This window comes from Pollachius pollachius (assembly GCF_949987615.1).
Source record: "Pollachius pollachius genome assembly, chromosome: 18".
Lineage (NCBI taxonomy): Eukaryota > Metazoa > Chordata > Actinopteri > Gadiformes > Gadidae > Pollachius > Pollachius pollachius.
The window spans coordinates 6189093-6210454 of record NC_136951.1 but is presented as its reverse complement, the minus strand read 5'-3'; the positions used below and the strand labels follow the sequence as shown (position 1 = coordinate 6210454).

General features: G+C 46.7%; 1 protein-coding gene across 1 annotated transcript in view; it reads right to left on the bottom strand.

The window, feature by feature from the left end:
- Positions 1–841: 841 nt before the first annotated feature.
- LOC307089736 (retinoic acid receptor RXR-alpha-B-like) overlaps positions 842–21362 on the bottom strand; it is a 109398-nt gene continuing 88877 nt past the window's right edge. The window contains exons 6-11 of the mRNA XM_079756151.1: positions 16402–16571; positions 9160–9289; positions 6629–6761; positions 2984–3075; positions 2205–2310; positions 842–1300 (exon numbers count right to left, since the gene is read on the bottom strand). Coding sequence (XP_079612277.1) covers positions 1153–1300; positions 2205–2310; positions 2984–3075; positions 6629–6761; positions 9160–9289; positions 16402–16571 — 779 coding nt within the window. The 3' untranslated portion in view covers positions 842–1152. The remainder of the gene's footprint in view (positions 1301–2204; positions 2311–2983; positions 3076–6628; positions 6762–9159; positions 9290–16401; positions 16572–21362) is intronic.

Sequence of the window (21362 nt, the reverse complement as noted above, 5' to 3'; positions counted from 1 at the left end):
CAGAACATAAGGAACTTAAATAATAAATAATCGCAATTAGATTATTTCCCCAAATCGTTCAGCCCTAATAGAGAGAGAGATGGGGGGAGAGAGAGAGTGAGACAGATGGGGAGAGAGAGAGAGAGAGAGAGAGAGAGAGAGAGAGAGAGAGTGAGAGACAGAGAGAAATGGGGAGAGACCGATATTGGGAGAGAAAGAGAGTTAGAGCGAGAGAGCGAGAGAGAGAGAGAGAGAGAGGGTGAGGGAGAGTGAGAGAGAGAGGGAGAGAGAGAAAGAGAGAGAGAGAGAGGGTGAGGAAGAGTGAGAGACAGAGCGAGAAAGCAAGAGAGAGAGAGGGTGCGAGAGAGCGAGAGAGAGAGAGAAAGAGCGAGAGGGCGGGAGAGAGAGAGAGAGAGTAAGAGATGCTAAGGTCCTGACAGACGGTCTGCCCGGGGTTTCGTAGGGTCCGGGTTCGAATCGGTCGGCACGTGTCGCCGACCGACCGGCGGTCTCCAGAACACGATTGTCTCATCCACAACACTAGAGAGCTTCCAGGGGTGACATCATCAATGCTAGGAACATGTCGGCACACAAGCAGAGCTAAGGGTTTGTCTTTATTCCTGATCACCGCAAACCGCTGGTATATCTTCCTTTAGTCGGGAGAAAAGAAAGAGAAACATTCTGTCCAGTTCATTCGGGTCCATCTCAGTCTTTTAGCGTCTCATGCGCGTCGATGTCTCTCACTTTAATATATATATGTCTATATATATTTCTTATTTATATATTTTTACAAGGTATAAAACAGAGCAACAAACCCAAAAAAAAGACACTACGAATTCATCTTCTGTTTCGCTCCCCCGACTTCGTCGCAGCGTATTTCAACGCACATCCACGGTATCCGTGGCGACCGGCTAACGGGCATCAAGGCTGTCCACGCCCGGGGGTCCGGCGCAACGTGCATGAGCGCGATGTCCCTCACCGGGCCGGGGGGGGGAGGGGGAAGCCACGGGACCCCTTCCCCTACCCCGCTGCTCCCAAGCCTGATAGGTCCAGGGAGGCCAGGAGGGCGGCGCTGGTGTGGTGGCGTCCAATAAGAGGATGACGACGATGAGGATGATGACCAGGCAGGGGATTGGAGGACCAGAGAGGAAGTCCCGCCTTCCCTCGCCTTCCCTATGTCATCTGATGCGGCGCTTCCAGCATCTCCATGAGGAAGGTGTCGATGGGCGTGTCCCCGATCAGCTTGAAGAAGAAGAGGTGCTCCAGGCACTTGAGGCCGATGGAGCGCAGCGCCGGTAACCGTAGCAACAGCTTGGCGAACCTGCGGCGGGAAAAAAAAACGTGAAACGGGATTGGTGATTGTAAGTGTGGTGGGTTCCAAGAGAAGGGTTAGAGTTTACACCAGGTGTGAGGTATCCACGACAACAGGATACAAAACAAAGAAGTGAAACGAAATCAAATTAAATGATGAATGAAATGTGGCTTTAAATTTAAAGGGGACGGCTAGTGTAGTCACTATAGTTTTCAACCTGAGCGCGATGCCCTCACCCAGAGGTTCCCAACCTTGTGGTCGGGGGCATATGGGGGTCATATGAGGGGAGATTGCTGAAATAAGCTAGAGATATTTGATGATCTAATTTAGCAAACCATTATTCTTTTTTAAAAGGTCAAATAGACAGGGTTTATATATACAAACTGACTGCCTAAAGACTCAGAGCCACTAACAAACTACTTCTAATCAATTAGGGCCCTACATTGCATCCAGCGCAATTGAATTTCCACACGACGCATGTATCTTTGCTAGTCTGCGCCTGGCGCAAAACCGATTTCCACCCCCAGCATACCTGCGCCACTAAACTTGCGCCTTGAGAGGCATGTCAGCGAAAAGCAGAGACGTGTTCCGGCGCAAATGATACATGGTGCTATCTTACAGACTGATAAAGCCTCCTCCTTAATGACGTGTATCTACACGAATATACTGGAAGTCGCCTTGTACAGAAGCGTCTGCTAAGTGACAGAATATTAAATATGAATCGTATACATTAGCTTTTTAGCTGAAGTACGCATACCATATATGGTTTCATTCAAAACAACAGAAATATATTACAGCTGCGATTCAGTTTATACAAGACTAGACATGAATCTCAAATGTTTCGATAACCTATCGCGACACAACATTTTGCTCCAATCAGAGCTGAGGACAGGCGGTGGGCGGGGCTTCCTACCTGCCCGGCTGCTCAGGGTACTTATGCTTGCAGTAGGCCTCCAGAGACGCATACACCTTCTCCCTGAGGGCCTCCACCTCCCCCGGGTTAGAGAGACCCTTCGAATCTACACACACACAGACACACACACACACACACACACACGCAAAGGAGCACAAACACTCTTAATTAAATGCACACTTTCGAGTAAGTTTAGTTGCTCATGCGTGTAGCCTGAGTCCACATCATATAATGTATGAAAAGTATGCATTTTAAAAGAGTTGCCTTAAGCAACAAGAGATACTATTGGGAGTATATATAATTAATCATGCGGAGGGACTGATGACATGAATAATAAATAAACACATTAATAATCTGTGTTTGATGCAACGGGCAGACTTCTACTGAGTGACGTAGAGTGAGTGCATGTTCTTCAGGGCTGAATCATATCCTGACAGCCTGGTGCTCACCACCAAACCACCCCATGTTTCCTTTAATGTCCGTACTCCAAGTGCCATGTTCTACTCTTAACACAGTTTTACACACTTTTGCTGTGGATGTGCACGGGCATTCAAATACCATACTTGATGTAGTCACCTTTATTGTAGCATATAGGTATACCGCTGCGTGTGTTTGTGTGTGTGTGTATGTGCGTGCGTGCGTGCGTGCGTGTGTGCGGGTGCAGGTGTGTGTGTGTGTGTGTGTGTGTGTGTGTGTGTGTGTGTGTGGGGGGGTGTGTGAATGTGTGTGTGTGTGTGTGTGCCTATGTGTGTGTGTGTGCTGTGTCTGAAAGGCTTTACCTGGATTGAAGAGGACGATGGCTCTGAGGCAACCCAGCTCTGTCTTGTCCATCTGCATGTCCCTCATCTTAGACACCAACTCTGTCAGCACCCTGGTCATAGCAACACACCGAACATAGACGTTAATACCACGCCTCGATAACACTCTTTAATATGTCACCTCATGTCATACTTTGATTACCTAAGTCTGTTACTTATGTCTGCAGCTTAACCTGTGAGCCCCCCCAAAGCAAGATGCCCACTAAAACATACCTGGTCCTTTTTAATTTTTTTATTTAAAAGGGACAATGCACATAAATTGACATTTTTAGTTTACACTCAGAATGTAAATGTGCCAGAGTTAGGAGAAAAGCTCATTTTCATCTGTAGTCCCTTGGCCCTTGTCCTTAAAAACATGGATCTGAACTCACAAAGCCAGTTGCTTTGGAGGAAAACTAAACGCCAAAAGAATCAAAACATAACAGCTGATTCCATCCTACCTGGGTCATGCATATTTGTGTGCTTTATTCAACAACAACCCAAAAAAACAAGCCCTGGTTGTCACCGTGTGATTATATTGACAACACAACGGCTTTTAGACCAGTCCTCCTGTGTGTGCAGCAACACAACACTCCATCAGTGTTGGTAGTGGCTCAACTCAAACACGTGAGCATTAACTGACTGTATAATTACCCAGGAGCCTCTGCATAACAGAGCCGCGCACAAGCCGACCAGCTTCCCACGCGATGGTAGCTACAGCACTGGAGTGCTGCGCAGCCTCGCAGAGGAAGCACCCTCACTAGATGACGCTTATAAATAGAAACCCACAGTAGCCACTGTGGGTTTCGGGGGCGTGGCCATGCGATAGAGAGACTGTCTTTTTGGGCCCGAAACTGTCACTTGTTCTTGCTCCAACTCTCTGCCTGCTCTATCTCATTCTGTCTTTCTTTCTCTCCCTGCAATCTCTCTTCCCTTTCTCTCTAACTCTTCATCTGTCACTCTCTCCAATACTCTCTCTATCTGTTTTCATTTTCATTTTGCTGGCTTTTCGCTGTAATGTTGACGATTCTGTAAATCAACCCTGAGTGATTTTCAGCAAATTGTTTCAATTCAAAATAGAAATATGTTGCTTTGTTTCTTTCTTCCTATTTGTCTTTCTCTCTCTCTTTATAACTATGCATATGTTTCTATCTCTCCCTCTTTCTGACTAACTCTTTCCCTCTCTCAAATTGTCTCTCCAACATCATAGCGATGTGCGTTGACCAACGTGTTCTAGCTGTTTACAGGGACCAGTGGACACACAAGCCAGTCTCTGAATGCTCAGTCAACCAGAGAATGAGGACACTCTCCCCGGTTCCGGTGCTTAACTGGGCGGAAACAATGACAGAGCTATAAAAAACCCTGCCTGGCAGAACCAATCAAAAGTCTTTAGTCCTTCATATTGTGCTGGTGACACCCAGAAGTCGTGTGTGTGTGTGCTGGTAAACTCTGTCCTACCAACACGTCTTTCTTGTCCTGGGTTGAAAATATTCCATCAAAGTGACAACAAAAGTGTGGATTTAGCAGACATTTAACGAAACCAAATCAAACAATTTAACGTTGCTCGGGACATCCATTTTCAATGTTTTAAAAAGCTTTCTCCTTTTTACAAAGTTAGAGTGACTATCTCTCCAGCTTGTTTCAGCAGCCACTCAAACAACTTCCGTGATTTTAGAAAGCCCCAGATGTTTGGTTTAGGCAGCGTGAACTCACATGGTCTGGCACGGCGAGACTAGGGGAACCAGTGGTTGTCAGGGACAACGGGAAGACTGGACAACAACAACACGTTGTTTGGTATATAACTGATCATGATGTTCTACTTAACCAACCCCACCACCCTTGAGACTAATAAAAGGAATAGGAACGACAGGGGAGGATAAAGAGAGAGCGAGAGGAGGGGGGGGGGGGGGGAGAAGAGAGAGAGAGGGAGGGGGGGAGAGAAGAGAGAGAGGGGGGGGTGAAGGGAGAGGGGGGAGGAGAGAGATAGAGGGCAGTAGAGAGGGGATGATAGAGAGTGGAGGAGAGAGATTACAGGGGGGAGAGAGGGAGAGGAAAGTGAAAGATTTGAGCCAGAGGGGAGAGAGAAAAGAGTTAGAGAATGAGAATGAGAGTGAGGGTGTGTGTGTGTGTGAGAGAGAGAGAGAGAGAGAGAGAGAGAGAGAGACTAAGGTATAAATGAAGCAGCTGTCAGCAGTGTTTACATTAGGGAGGTATGTTAATACCAATGTGTTGAAAACAATTATCAACAGCAGCAGGCAGGTGTGTGACCACACGGCACACACACACACACACACACACACACACACACACACACACACACACACACACACACACACACACACACACACACACAAAGCGATGTCGCTTAGAAAAATTGCCTGACGAGCTGGAACACGGCCAAGGGAAGACGTTTTCAACAAGGGCTGCTGATGAAGAGCCCCGGGTGGCTTGGGTAATTTGTCCTCAATGCGGACTGCTGCGGAACGGGCCGGGCCGACGGCTGGGCCGTCCAGCCCAACCCAACCAGACAGCCCCCAGCACACCCAAGAAGGGAGAACTACGACTCCATGTGTTGGAACGCAAAACGGTTAAGAGACATACAGCCTCGGCTAGAAGCATCAGCAACACCGTCAGCAAAGGTTTTACTCAGCTTGACCCTCATGACAGTCTTGTGAACGGGGTAAACTACGTGAGGGTTAATACGAACCATCAAAATATTCATTTTTTATTTCATAAATTATAAATTATTCAGGAATGATCATTAAAATACATCCTGAATAAATATACAAATATTTGTAAAGAATGAAATCCTCTTTGTTTTTAAGTTCCTCCTCAAACAGCCCCTCTACTCCCCCAGGTATGACCCGGGATGTGGACCCCACCGTGGAAACACTAGCACACTGCATCTACTAATGCTATCTACTGGTGTCTCTGGAGGGTTTCTGCTGGAGTACGTACATTTAATTAAGAATGACATAAATATATAAAATATATAAATTATTAATATGATATTTCATAATAATTTGGAATGATATTTAATAATAATTTGGAATAAATGCATACATTTGAATAAATATTCTATATGAATATATGTGTATCTTGTCGCATTGCGATCCCATCCTCTTCCAGAAATATACAGCTAGGGAAAACATACCCCCAGTGACAGAACATACCGTGTTAATAGAGTTATACATTGGAAACAGCCGGAGACAACAGTCTGTGTTTATAAAGTGATATGAAGGCATACAGTGCATCAGCCTTGGAGGACATCGCCCAGTATCAGAACTGGATGAACCGATAAAGTTATCCTTTAAAACAGCCAGAGAGAAGACACTGCATCAATAAAGCAGAATATTGAAAATAGCAAGAGGCAACAAGCTGGGTTAATAAAGTTATATAAAGTTATATAAAGCCTAGGAGGGTATCTCCCAGTGTCAGAATGGACATAGCTGATAAAGTCACGATTTGAAAACAGCCAGGGGAGAACAGATTGTGATAATAAAGTGATACATTTGATCAGCCAGATAGATTAAATGGTGTTAATAAAGTGATACACTGACAGCCCCGGGGGAGAACAGACTGGGCTGATAGAGTGAAGATGAGGAGGAGGAAGAGGCTGATGATGACCTGTCAAAGATGGCGCCCACGCCGGCGCTGTGCGCGCTGTTGCGGTGCACGTGGAGCCCGGTGGCCAGCAAGATGCCGTCCTTCACCGAGATGGAGCGGTGGGAGAAGGAGGCGATCAGCAGCTCATTCCACCCTGGAGGCGGGAGAGAGGGGGGAGAGAGAGGGGAGGGACAGGGGAGGGACAGGGGAGAGAGAGGGGAGAGAGAGGGGAGAGCGGGAGAGAGAGAGGGGAGGGACAGGGGAGAGAGGGGGAGAGAGGGAGAGAGAGAGGGGAGGGACAGGGGAGAGAGGGGGAGAGAGGGAGAGAGAGAGGGGAGGGACAGGGGAGAGAGGGGGAGAGAGGGAGAGAGAGAGGGGAGGGACAGGGGAGAGAGGGGGAGAGAGGGAGAGAGAGAGGGGAGGGACAGGGGAGAGAGGGGGAGAGAGGGAGAGAGGAGGGAGAGAGAGAGGGGAGGGACAGGGGAGAGAGGGGGAGAGAGGGAGAGAGGAGGGAGAGAGAGGGGAGAGGGGTAGAGCAGAGGGGGAAGAGAGAGGGAGGTGAAGAGCGGGTGGATTAGAGGAGGGTGATGAAAAGGGAGATGGAGGGGAGATGGACGGATCAAAAGAGGGTTATAGAAAGAGATAGAGAGATGGATTGAGACAAAGAGGGAGAGATATGGAGGAAGAGGAGAGAAAACTAGAATTAGTTAGCAGGAAACTCCCAACGGTAAAGTTCACAACGCATTCAACCCAATAAAAAATAAAAATAAACAAACAATGTAGAGGAGAGGAGGCGAGAGCAGGAGTGTGAGTGTGTGTGTGTGTGTGGTTGTGCGTGTGTGTGGTTGTGCGTGTGTGTGAGTTTAGCTTCGATTAATCAATTAAGCCTGACATGGCAGGGCGTGCTAAAGGGATGAGCTGCGCCTGCCATCACGATGAGGTTGTGCAAGCAGTTTGACACGCTGAAGCGGCCAGTATGGAGCAGCAGAGAGAGAGAGAGAGACCGTGAGAAAGACAGAGAGAGAGAGACAGACAGAGACAGAGAGAGTGTGACAGAGAGAGAGTGTGACAGAGAGAGGGACATGGCTCCTTTAATTGTTCTGCCTAGCAACAGCCTCTCTGTCTCTGTGACGATGGTGAGGGCAGGATGCTTTTGACTGTGAGACAGCAGAACTAAAGAGGCTATTTATAGAGAGGCCTGAGTGCTCATAGAGAGGGAGACACATAGAGACAGAGAGGATGATAGTCTCTCTCGCCTCTCACTTTCTCTCTCTCTCTCTCTCTCTCTCTCTCTCTCCCACTCCCCATCTGTCTCACTCTCTCTCTCCCCCCATCTCTCTCTCTCTTTGGGCTGAACGATTTGGGGAAATAATCTAATTGCGATTATTTATTATTTAAGTTCCTTATGTTCTGTATTATTCACTAAAAAAACAATAAATCATTCTTTAGTATGACCAACACAACATTAGAAGCAGTCAATATGTAAACTGCTCTTTCCTTTAGGACAGGCCAATGTGTTGAGATGAATTGATATTATGATTTATCATTATCATTATTTAACTATTGAATTGTAAAAGAAAAATAAATCTAAATCTTACTGATCTCCAGTCAGTAACGGTAACCCCCCCCACCCCCCCCACAAAAATAGAAAAAAAAAACACACGAAAAATAATACTTTTTTTTGTTATTATTTTATAGAAGCCTTTGCGATCTCAATTGCTCTCTTTCTCTCTCTCTACCTTGTAACTGCCCCCCCCCCCTTTCTCTCTCGCTCCATTATCACTGTATCTCACTCTACTACACACACACACACACACACACACACACACACACACACACACACACACACACACACACACACACACACAAACAAACAACCACACACTGGTTTAATTCAGTTTGACAGGCAGGCAGCAGAGTGCAGTCAGAGACCTGCAAAAGGCTGCGTTCTGATTGGCTGGGACAGGAATAATACATGATTCACTCTGAGCTTCATACTCTCTGATTGGACGATCCAAACACTCCTGCCGTTACAGACACACATACTGTGTTTGTGTTTGTATGTGTGTGTGTGTATGGATGTGTGTGTTTGCGTGTGTGTGTGTGTGTGTATGTGCATGTGTGTGTGTGTGTCTGTATTAACCTTGCTAGCTCACTCATGTATTCATGTAATGATTATTGCTGATATGCATAAGTCAATGTTTGAGTTGTTCCTTAAGTATGCATGATTTTGTTATTGTTTGTATTATCAGTTTTTATTTTTAGTTTGGTTTTATTTTGATTGGAATATAAATAGATTTCAGCAAAATGTACACGTGGAGGATGCTAGCAGAATTCTTACAACTATGGATGTAAGAATGAACTGTTATAAAGGAAATAGTTAAAGAGTGATGTGGGATGGCCAGACCTGCTCGTAGCAGGACAACCTGGTGGTCCAGGGGGACTGTTCTAGATGTGATATAGGGATGTGATGGGGGACTGTGATGGGGGACGGACCACTGGTTCCAGATGTGATACAGAGGATGTGATGGGGGACTGTGATGGGGACGGACCTGCTCGCAACAGGATAACCTGGTCGTCCAGGGGGAGCTCTGAGAAGTGGGGGATCCTCTTGGCCCACTCCACTAGCGTGAACAGCTGCTTGTCCGCCGCCTGGCAGATGTTGGTGACCGGGTCGTTGGGCTGGGAGGGAGAGAGAGAGAGAGAGAGAGAGAGAGAGAGAGAGAGAGAGAGAGATAGAGAGAGCGATCGAGAGAGCGAGAGTGAGAGAGGGAGAGAGAACATTTTTAGCAAGAGGTTCAAATGATTGAATTTGCATTTTTTACAGTCTTTTTTTTAAAACATTGAGTCTTAATCAGGGCCTGCACACACACACACACACACACACACACACACACACACACACACACACACACACACACACACATCACAGAAACTTCACACAGCCAAATACAGATTGTGCACACACTAATAATATTACACAGACACACACACACACACACACACACACACACACACACATCCACAAACACGCCTGCCTTCTGAGCAGCATGTAGTTAACTCATGACCCCCCGCTGTGTGACTAGTGTTGAGGGTCCCTAGTCAGCCCTTAGCAAGGGTCTACACTGGCGGCTCTGTGGCTCCCTTCATCTCTCTTCTTGTCTTACTGTCTTTATTTCTTTCGGTGTACTCTTAGGATAGAATGATTGACAGCTGTGATTCAGGAATCTGTATTCCATCCTGCTGGGTTTAGATCGGGGGGATGTGTGGCACCACAACGTTGAGATCCCCGCGTTCAACAAGGGGAACAAAGCAAAAAAAAAAAGACACAACATCTGCATCTTTAAGATAAGATGAGTCTTCCCTGCCCTCTAGAGCGGTTTAGGTTCAGGGGGCATGGTGCGATGCGGCATGTGAAGAACTTTGAGTCTGGGACCAGGATTACAGAGCAGACACATAAGATAGGCGCTGTGCGTTGGGCTTACTGATGAACTGAATGATCCTCTTAAATTCTTTATGTGTTTATATATCGTTTCGGTTTTGAATCATATCAATGTAATCACTTATAAAGGATCCTATTCAGATGGTGTGGCATTCAGTCCTACACGAGCAGAGCTGTTATTCACACAGCAGCAAAGCACACATTCAGTGCTTCTCGAGTCTAGACTGATTAAATACAGGCTAATCTCTACTGTCATTATTTACGTTAACATTCCTACTGTGCATATTGTGTCTGGCGATATTTCTTTGTGTAATCAGTTTTGCATTTTAGTTTTTTGCCGGCCTGGTTCATTCCTCAGCAATCCGCATTAAATTTAACTGATCAATTAATGAATTAATACTGATAAAAAACAACCAATTAGATTGGCCAACAGGGCCGTATTCTCGCCGCCAACCGGAACATTCTTCAAGCCCCCCTCCTCTCTGCTGTGTTTTATGGAAATGCCCATCAAACGGATAAGAGCTCAAAATTTATTTAAATTTTAATTCATTGTATTCTCCTCGTATCCCCAAGGAATCTCTCCGACTCGGAGGCGACCGGCCCGTGACTCAACCCCCGAAATCGAAATCCACCGACGAGGGAAAACATATCCCTAAAAAACACAGCTGTCAATCACAGAGTAGTTTGTTGAAGTCCCGCCCCCCATGGGTCTCCGTATCCTTCACTAGTGTATTCTGGGAAACAAAGAGCAACGCTGAGTGCGTTCAGGAGACTCTGTGCATAATTTAATACGAAGTAAACATCCTCAAACACCCTCTCCGTCCCTGAATGTGTGTATGTGTGTGTGTGTGTGTGTGTGTGTGTGTGTGTGTGCGTGTGTGTGTGTGTGTCTGTGTGTGTGAGAAGCTCACAATAAAAGCTTGAGCCCAACTTCTCTCTCCAAACCCCTCGGATCGATGGTAGGAACTGGGGAGGATCCAGAGCTCTCGGTTGCTCCCATGAGACCATTAGTTCGAGATGAAGAAGAACAAAGAGGTCCTTTCACTAATCTCCAGGTCTATCCCTCTGTCTAGTGATGTTCTAACTCTCTCGCTTTGTCTCCCTCTCTCACTCCAACTCTCACTATAAATCTTTCTCTCCATCACACTCTCTTTAGCCCACTCTCCCTCTCTTGCTCTCTCCATCTCCCTCCATCCCTCTCCATCCATCCATACCCCGGCTCTCTCCCTCTCCTCGCCCCCTGCTCTCCCCACCGCTTACGGTGTGCAACTCACTCTGACTGTGAACCATCAAACAGACCGGCCGTTTAAAACACAGAAAAGTTAACCAGACACACAAACCACAACTGCGTTTCCAAAAAATTGGATTCAAATTGAAAGTTGTCACGTGATTTGTGTTTCTGCAGGGGCAGAAAAAGCTCAACAAAGGCGCCTCATGAATATTTCACCACCACCGCCGCCATCATCACCACCACCGCCACTACCGTCACCACCACCACCAGCGGCATCACGGCCCCCGTCGGGTGTTGCTCGCCACGACAAGAGTTTGTTTTGGAATTTTGGGGTTTTAGTTTTTCTTGTTTTTCGAAAAACAACACATAAACATATTTGGCGAGCTTGTTTGGAAAGGCGGGGGCTACGGCACCAGCAGAGGCGAGAGATAATACACACACTCAAAAACACACACACACACACAAGAGGGACACAATAGCCTCTTCATGGCAAGGCGCTGGTTGAGCTGCCCACCACAAAAGAATACAACTCCCAGAGTTCTCGTTACCCACAGCCAGTCTCATGAATGTTGTATTAATGAGGCTTCGACGGCCGTCTGCCTTCTGCAGCGCTTCCGAAGACCGGAGGACGCACGGACACACACTATACACATGTACACACACACTAGGAAGACCGTGAAAACACAGATTGACACACACTATACACACACATTGACATGCACACAATATTCATATGCACAAATACACACACACACACACACACACACACACACACACACACACACACTATACACACACTAACAAACACCATACATGTGCACACACACAAACACACACACACACACATACACACACACACACACTAGCTCACACACAGACAGACAATCTAGCAGTAATCCCGGGGCATTGTGTTTCTGTACAACGTTGCAGGGAGTTTAGAGATGGAGGGCTGGGTGGAGGAGAGGTTGAGAGAGGGTGGTGGAGGCACAGCATTAACCCTTGCAGTCTGTCTGGTTATGCCGTGAGACTGTTGGGCGGGGTGGGAACGGCCGAAGAGCGACGGCCAAACCAAATCGAAGACTGAGTCATGAGAAAAAACACCAAATCCATCAGCCGGTGGCTTGGAACACCGAGCGGAGAGGAGCGGAGCGAGAAGAGTCCCACGTGACGGAGCCCGAGGAGGAGAGAGATGGGAGAGGGAGGTAGACAGAGACAGCCAGAGGAAGAGAGGGATGGGACAGCCAGAGAATGAGACAGCTGAAGAGAGGGAAAGAACCAGATAAGAATTTTTTATTTGCTGCAATTTTGGACGATTTCGTCGTTTTTCACTGTAGATCCATTTTTGTATTGTTTTGGTGTTGTTAAAAATCATATTACCTTTGTACATGCTTTGGCTCGTTTCCAAAGCCAATAAACACTTTAGAGTTGAATTCAGAAAAAGATGGAGTGAAACAGAGAGAAACGGAGAGAAACTAAGTATCTAAGTGAATCTAAGTCGATATTTTAAAATCCCTCTAAGAGACGGCGGATACTTCAAGGCATTCCCGGCTAAATCAAAGGTAGTTTTGCTTGGTTCTGAAGTTTAAGCCGTGTCGTTTTTAGCTCCATCACCACCTCAGCGTGGGGTAGAGACATCAGACTTGGCTGTTGGTCATGAAATGTTCATCATATTTAGTTGAGGAGGAGTTAAGTTTAATTTTTAATTATTCTCCAGCCATTACTGTTGCCATAGTGTGGGACAGAGAGAGCACGAGAGACAGAGAGAGAGAGAGAGAGAGAGAGAGAGAGACAGAGAGAGAGAGCAAGAGAGAGAGAGAGAGAGAGAAAGAGAGAGACAGAGACAGAGAGAGAGCGAGAGAGAGAGAGAGAGAGACAGAGAAAGAGACAGAGAGCAAGAGAGAGAGAGAGAGAGACAGAGAGAGAGAGCGAGAGAGAGAGAGAGAGAGAGAGAGAGAGAGAGACAGAGACAGAGACAGAGACAGAGAGACAGAGAAACAGAGAGACAGAGTTTGTGAGAGCGAGAGAGGGACTGGGATTTGTGGGTGAATGAATTAGTTTTGTCCTAAATCGGAGAGAGAGAGGGATGGGAGGGGAGAGAGGGAAGAGTGGGGGGCCAGGAGTGGAAGGAGGGGGAGGGGAAAGATGATGGGGAGGAGGGAGGGAAGGGGGGAGGAGATGGGGGAAGAAAGAGAGGGGGGGAGACAGAGGAGGAAAAGGAGGGGGATAAGGGAGAGGAGGGATAATGGAGGTGAGGTGGAGGATGGAGAGATAGATCTACTCACTATCACCTGGGTGATATTAAGACTCACTGCCAGGGGATCTCGCTCAAGATGGAGGCCATGACTGAATATTGAATAGCACACTGTGTCAGGATGGGAGACGGTGAGAGAGGTAGGGAAATAATAGGAGGAATAGAGATAGACAGAGAGAAGGTTGGCACCAGAATAAACACATTATGGAGATACAGAGAATCGAGTGAAAAGGAAAGCTTGGAGAAAGAATAGAAGAGAGACAGATAAAGAGAAAGTATAGAAGATGGAGAGTTATAGAGAAGGTTGGGATTGAAATAAAACAGGAGAAGAGCGCTACAGTGGAGTGCGAAAGAGAAAGTTGGACCAGAGCGTTCGGCAGAGAGAGAGACAAATTGGGGAGGCAAGGGAGAGAGAGCGGGAGAGCAAAATAATAGATAGAGTGAAACACAAAAGTGGACCAAAATAACCAAACAAAACAGTGAGAGGGAGATAGAGAGAGAGAGAGACAGAGAACAAGTAAAAGAAGGAAAAAAACAGTGAAAGATGTTGCCGCCAATGAAATAAAGATAGTAGGAGATAGAGTGATAGAGACACAGTGAAAAACAGTTGAACCATAAACAACAACACAGAAAGAGCACAATTGACAGATAGCGGAAGAGAAAAAGTTGGATAGAAGACCAAACAAAAAGTAAAGAAAGATGTAATTCACTTGTCCATGCGAGAGAGAACTATATAGAGGGAAATAGGGAAATAGAGAAAGAGAGAGAGAGAGATACAGAGAAATATATAGAGGGAAATAGGGAAATAGAGAAAGAGAGAGATAGAGAGAAATATATAGAGGGAAATAGGGAAATAGAGAAAGAGAGAGATAGAGAGAAATATATAGAGGGAAATAGGAAAATATAGAAAGAGAGAGAGAGAGATAGAGAGAAATATATAGAGGGAAATAGGGAAATAGAGATAGAGCGAGAGAGAGATAGAGAAAAATATAGAGGGAAATAGGGAAATAGAGAAAGAGAGAGAGAGAGATAGAGAGAAATATGGAGAGATAAATACAGAGCGAGAGTAATGGAGAAAGAGAAAGGGATCAATATGGAGAGAGACATAAAGAGAGTAAGGGAGAGAGAGAGAGCGATAGCAAAACACCACAGAGATTATCCCCTGCCCCCCGCCCCTGTATATGAGGGCCTTTTCTTGCGTGTCTGGAAGGCGCCGTTACTCCCGCCTGTTTAGCTCCTGTTCTGGGTCACGATGAGATAAACACACTGCATTCAGACCCAGCACGGCCCCCTGCTCCCTCACCACCACCCCGCCAGACCCCGGGAACCCCCCCGGAGCGACGGAGTGCTGTTGACGTCGTGCTCCCACAGTGTGATGCGTGTGATTAATTACAGCACGGGGCAGTGGGTCCCAAAGGAGGACAGCACAGCGGGAGGAGGAAGAGGAGGAGGAGGAGGAGGAGGAGGACGGAGAGATGGTGGTAGTGTTGGTGATGATCGGTCACATAGCAGCCTTCACATGTCTCTCTGCCCAATCTCTCTCTCTCTCTCTCTCTCTCGCTTCCCCCGCTCTCACTCACTCCCGATCTCATCTCATGCCCAATGGCTCATGCTTGCCGTCTCCCTGCATCCTCTACCCCTCCCTCCATCCATCCATCACTTGCCCCTCTCCCTCCCTCCCTCCCTCCCTGTCCCCTCTTCTCTGTCTCCCTCCCTCCCTCCCTCCCTCCCTCTCTCAGCTTTATCCTCACCCATCCCTCCTTCCCCTCCCCCTCCCCTCCCATCCCTCCTCCTCTCCTCTCCTCCTCGTCTCCTCCTGTTCCTCCAGCGTTCCTGAGAAAGTAGAAGCCCTCGTCGCTGCGATGCTTTCAGGAACAGTCTGCCTGTTGCATAATTCATGTCCCACAATGCACTCTGTGTCAGCGGCTGCCAGCCAGTAGTTGAGGCAGATGAGGACACGCCTATAAGACCGCCACCAGGGATTTATTTCAAGGTCATAGGTGAACTGGCGCCCTGTTGCTCCAGGGGTGATATAAGAGGAACTTGCGCAGAGCCTTATGCACTGCTGTTATCTTGATGCACTGTAGGGGGCAGAGTTTCACATGATAGTTGTTGAAATGATTGTTGTTGTAATAATCCTTATGTACTTCAGTTGAGTGCATTGAGCACATGCTAGTTTATATTCAGGGATATAGGGCCCTTACATACAGATTAGTGAGGACAGATTATTATTTGATTCTATGTACGTGGCTTTAGATAAATGCATCTGCTATAAAACTCTAAATAACATGTAGGGTCTAAAGTAAGTAGACCCTACATGTAATTTCCTACTTACCATATTGGACCAAAATGAGTCTTGCATCTCTGCAGAGACGTCAGTGCAGAGAGAGAGAGAGTTCCACTCATTCAGCGAGGGTAGGGTGGTCTCTCATGCCACTCCAGTTAGATTATGCTAGTGGTTAACTCTCAGTCGAATCTATACATTCCACCAGCAGGCTGCGGTCAGGGTTGGGGTATTACATTTCCCCCCAAAACCCAGGCAGCGATGCCATTGGCCGATACCACAGGCACCGCAGAACAGCCACTTGCTCAATCGGAGACGCAAACCCACCGTGTGTTTACGTGTGTCTGCGTGGGAAGTATGCAGAGTTTGTGTGCGTGTGTGTGGTGAGTGTGCATGAGTGTGCATACATTGTGTACTAATGCACATTGTTGAGGTGAAATCACTTTATACACACATTCTTCCCACAAAAAATAGGACGCCCGCACACAGGCAGTCTCTGTCATACACAGGTAGATATACACTCCCTGGTCCCACCATGGCTAGACACAAATTCACAATGGCCCTCGCAAACACACACTCCGCTCACCGAGCTGGACGGGGCCCCGAGGCTGGTCTCGGTGTACGTGTGGGTCTTGGGTTCCACGGCCTGCTCCGCCTCCAGGATCTTCTCCACCGGCATGTCCTCGTTGGAGCTGCTGCTGGACTCCACCTCTCCATCACTCCTCTCCTTGGCTCGCTGCCGCTCCTCCTGGACGGCTGCGTGTAACAACACTGGTTTGGGTCACTACTGCTGCTGGTTACAATGCTGGTTTAAATCACTGCTGCTGCGTGGAACAACACTGGTTTGGGTCACTACTGCTGCTGGTTACAATGCTGGTTTAAATCACTACTGCTGCGTGGAACAACACTGGTTTGGGTCACTCCTGCTGTGTGTTATAACACTGGTTTGGGTCACTCCTGCTGTGTGTAATAACACTGGTTTGGGTCACTACTGCTGCCTGTAAACACCTCGCCACCGCTGCTGGTGATACCCTTTACAAAGGATAAGATTGCAAGCCGTTTTCAACAATTGCGAATGCAGAACGCTCAATACTGGACCAATCTCGTTCGCATTAATCCTTTAAACCCAAAATGATCTGAAAATCGTCTCCAGGTTGAAAAAATAGGAAACCTTCCTTTAACTGAGCAGGTTGAGCTGATTTAGACCATAAGAAGAAGAGGGTACTTTTACTTATGAATTCATTGTCCAAAATACAATGTTCTTTGTCCGCAGCAGTGAGGCTAATGCAAGCCTATATTGGATAGCCTGCACTGTTCCTAAATGCTTCCTATTTGGCCCGTCAGTGAATAACCCCTCCCCCCCCCCCCCCCCCCCCCACACACACATCCCTTTTTAACTAATTGCATCCGCAGAGCGATAATTGCCTCCAATGTTGAACCCTCTCGATAAAAGCATACGTTTTTTATCTGAATGCAAATGTGAATGTTATGCATCGGCCCCTGGATGTCCTTCCTGCATGTTCCTGGACCTGGTGGAGCGTTTGCATGTACATTGCCCACATGCAAACACATGTTTTTTTTGGAGAGCGGGAAGCATGTGCGACTTGACACGGAACACGCTGATAATTATCGCGCTGAGAGACTTGAGTTATGGGTAAAACGCTCCGGCTGGAGTGGACCGAAAGAGCAGTCGAGACCTCTGTACCTTTGTCAAGCACAAACAAAGGCTAATGGAATTGTGAAAGGCCTCCAGTTGGAGAGTCTTCATCGTGCATTTTAGAGCCTTGAAAACACAAGATCTCTGTTTCCCGTTATAGACACGATCGATAAGCCACGTAGCTACTCCAGAAGGACTGTGTGCAGCACCTCCAGTACCTTATAGGTACAGACCGCAGCTAGCTTTAATACCGAGAGGCCACAGTCTAACCTGGGCCGAGAGTTTGGTGCCAATGTTCGGTTCGGTGACGTTGTTTTTGTTCTTGGCCGTCGCAAACAACATGTCAACTGGTCACACTACTAAGCTACTAGCTCAGTAATCGCTTGTTCTTGTACTTATTGTTATGTTATTAAAAAAAGCAATGAAACTGACCTTAATGTTTAAAGCATAGTTACTAATGTAACTATAGCTACGAATTCAAGATGAAGGAATGAGATATCACTATTTATATCACTATTCTTTTTGTTAGTTCTACATCTATGTGAGTTCCACTTGATGTGAAAGGAACCAAAATGGCTATTGCCTCGGAACTCGGCCCAAAACCCATTTAGTGTTACTGAAAGTGGTATTTAAACACAATTCACCAACATGTCTGGTCACCAGGCAGACTGGGAGATGACATGACTGGAGGGATTTCAGACCTGACCTAGCGTGCATCAATGGAGACCTTGTGAGTAATAGTTGTTTGTTTTTTCCATGCCTTCAATTCCCGTAAATATACGGTCTGGTTGGTTCAACCGTCTGATTGGCTGGGACGCCCGGAGGAACAGGAAGTGGTTTGTGTGCAGAGAGCGGACACTGTGGCTACGGCAACAGAAACCACTCCTCCATTCTCCCGAGGCGAGCCAAGATGTACACTCTTGTGTATATGTGTGTGTGTGTCCCTTTGTTGCTCTATTGGTGTGTTGTGTATGTGTGTGTGTTTGCAGGAAGCCGAGTTGGCGCAAGCTGAGAAAACAGAATGAGAAGACAAAGGAGGGCAGTGTGTCGTCTCCACGTGTGTCTCACATACAGAGTAATATTGGAAACATATTGGGGGGAATTGTGTGGACGGCAACGAACACCATTATTATTTTCCCTACGATTATCACACTTTTTGTAAAGGCATGCCTGTGAGTGTATGCGTGTGTGTATACATATTCAATGTATCTGGGATTTGGTCTGTGAGTTTGTATTTGGAGAGTGTATGAGTGTGTCTGGCCTGTGTACATATGATTGTGTCTTGAATTGGGTCTGTCTGTGTGTGTGTGTATGAGAGAGTGAGAGTCAGAGAGAGTGTGAGTGTTTCTGTGAGAATACATATGAATGTATCCTGAATTTGGCTGTGTGTGTGTGCATTTGGAGTTTGTGTGTGTTTGTACATATCAATGTATCTTGGATTGCGTGTGTGTATGTGTGAGTGTGAGTGTGTGTCTGTATGTGTGTGTATGTGTGTGTGTGTGTGTGTGTGTGTGTGTGTGTGTGTGTGTGTGTGTGTGTGTGGTTGTGTGTTGATTTGGTGTGAGAGCATGCTTCGTGTTTCTGGGAAAGAGGGGTTTTCGGGACCGTAGGGCTAGCATCATCAATTGAAGAATGGGGGAGTTGGGGGGGTTTAAGGGAAGGTAAGGTTAGCATCAAAGAGAGAATTAGGGGTTGGTGGTGGTGGGGGGGAGGGTGGATACAGGAAAAGAGAAGAAATTGAAGATATTGCCAAAAACATGAAAAGCTTTTAGCGTTCCTAGGTAAAGAATATGAGCTAGATCATGAAAACTGAAACTTTACGGGGACATGAAGCTAAAATCATCAAAAAATAGGAGAGTTTACCAGGAAATAGGACTAGAATCTGAGAGAGAGCATAGAAGAGTTGACCGGAACATAGGACTAGAATCAGAGAGGGAACAAAAAAGAGATTCGCAAGAAATAGGACTAGAATCAGAGAGGGAACAGAGAAGAGTTAGGAAGGACAAAGGACTAGAATCAGAGAGAAAAGGCTTGTGGTTTTAACAGAAAAACATATTGGTTTTAAAGGGATGTGGACTAGAACCTGTTAGAAAACAGGACACTTTAATGAGTATATTAATGTTTAATATATTAATATACTCATTAATATATTAATGAGTACAGTATACAAGCAGAGAGTAATTGACACATTTACTCACTTGAAAGGAAAGCTACACTCTAACAACGAAAAGAAGGGGGCTTCAGCGGAATGTAAGGTTGGAATCGGAGGAAAAGGGAAAATGACGGTTTTATATGGACATAAAGGCAGGAATCAGAGAGAGAGAAATGGGCCCCATTCGAGAGCAACAGCCGTCTGGATGTGGAGGTCAGCCCAAGGGTAGAATGCTTTGCGTCGGAGTCACACAGAGGTGAGGAGGGCTGAAATCATGTTAGCTTTATTTCCAGCTCCCCCTCTCTTTCCCCTCTCTCCCCCTGTCTCTTTGCCCTACAACTGGGGGAGCATAAATTCATTTAATCCTGTTTTTCTGCAGATTCGCTTAGCCTGTTGGGCTAGTGCTGCCTCCCTGCGTACCCCCAGCCCTGGGGGTACGCAGGGAGGAGTGTGTGTGAGGGGGAGGGGGTTGGGGGATGTGGGGTGTGAGGGAAGGGAAGGGGGGGTTCTAGGCTGAAAACTCTGAGGTGAAAACTCTGCAAATGATAAGACCTTGGAACGGATGGAGAGCCAAGCCACACAACGATATTAATAAATGTGTGAGGGGGAGAGAGGGGGAATGGGTGAAATAGGTGGGGAGCAGTGGGGGGAGGAAATTAAAGGTCAAGACAGGAAGGGAAAGCTTGCACACGCTCACACACGCACATGCATATAGACATGTGTGTGCATGCACACACACACACACATGTGGATGCATGAAGGAAAGTGAAACTGTTCCCTTCGCTTTGTTCAGCTCTTTTTCTCTCTGGGTTGATCCTGACACACTTCTAAAGATTATTTCTTAAAGAGTAACTCCACACCTCGGTCCCTGACACAAGGAGAAAGGGTGGGGAGGAGGGGGAGAAAGGGGGAGGGAGAGAGCAAGGGGAGAGTTGGAGAGAGCGAGGAGAGAGGGAAGAGTGGAAAAAGAGAGGGTGGGGGGGGGAACGGAGAGAGAAACTCATTGAACTTATAGACATACAACACAGTATGTGCAAACACACAATTACCCAAACATGAACAATGACGCCAAAGGCCAATACGAAGACAGCTTTAAAGTCATATACTACATATGTGTTCTGTAGGTCATGGTGGTGACCGCTAATGCTAGGGGCTAACACTTGGTCAGTCAGACGTGCTAACGGCTAAAGGTGCTAAGAGGTGCCAATATCCAAAACAGCCACAAAGTGTTATAATTCACACCTTTCCTGCCTCCAAACACCTCCGGCTCGACCGCTCTCTTATTTTAATACCTCCGCTGTGGACCCTCATTTATATTTTACAAGCCGATCACAGCTTGTCCAATCAGCTGCTAACTCAGAGCACCAAAAGTTTTTTTGCTCCTTGACCTGCTTTGGCTTCGGCTCTGAGACCTTTCTGTTAAAGCGAAGTGCTTTGGTGAATACCAACCTCATACAGATCCTATGATTTCTTTTTGTAACACTTGAATTATTGAAGAGCCTGGTCGTTCTGGTGGCTCAGCCCAATCGGGTGCAAACCACGCACGCAATACGTCTCGTCGTGACTCAGGTTTGTTTCTGACCTGCGGTCTCTTAGCAATTCCCCCCCCATTCCTTCACCCCCATTTTCCTGTCTGTCCCTCAATGTCCTGCCTATAAAGTCACGAAAAAAACCATAAAAAGATATTTTGAAATAATTGTACAGTCCTCACTTCATTAAAACTTCTCTAACGAAGTGA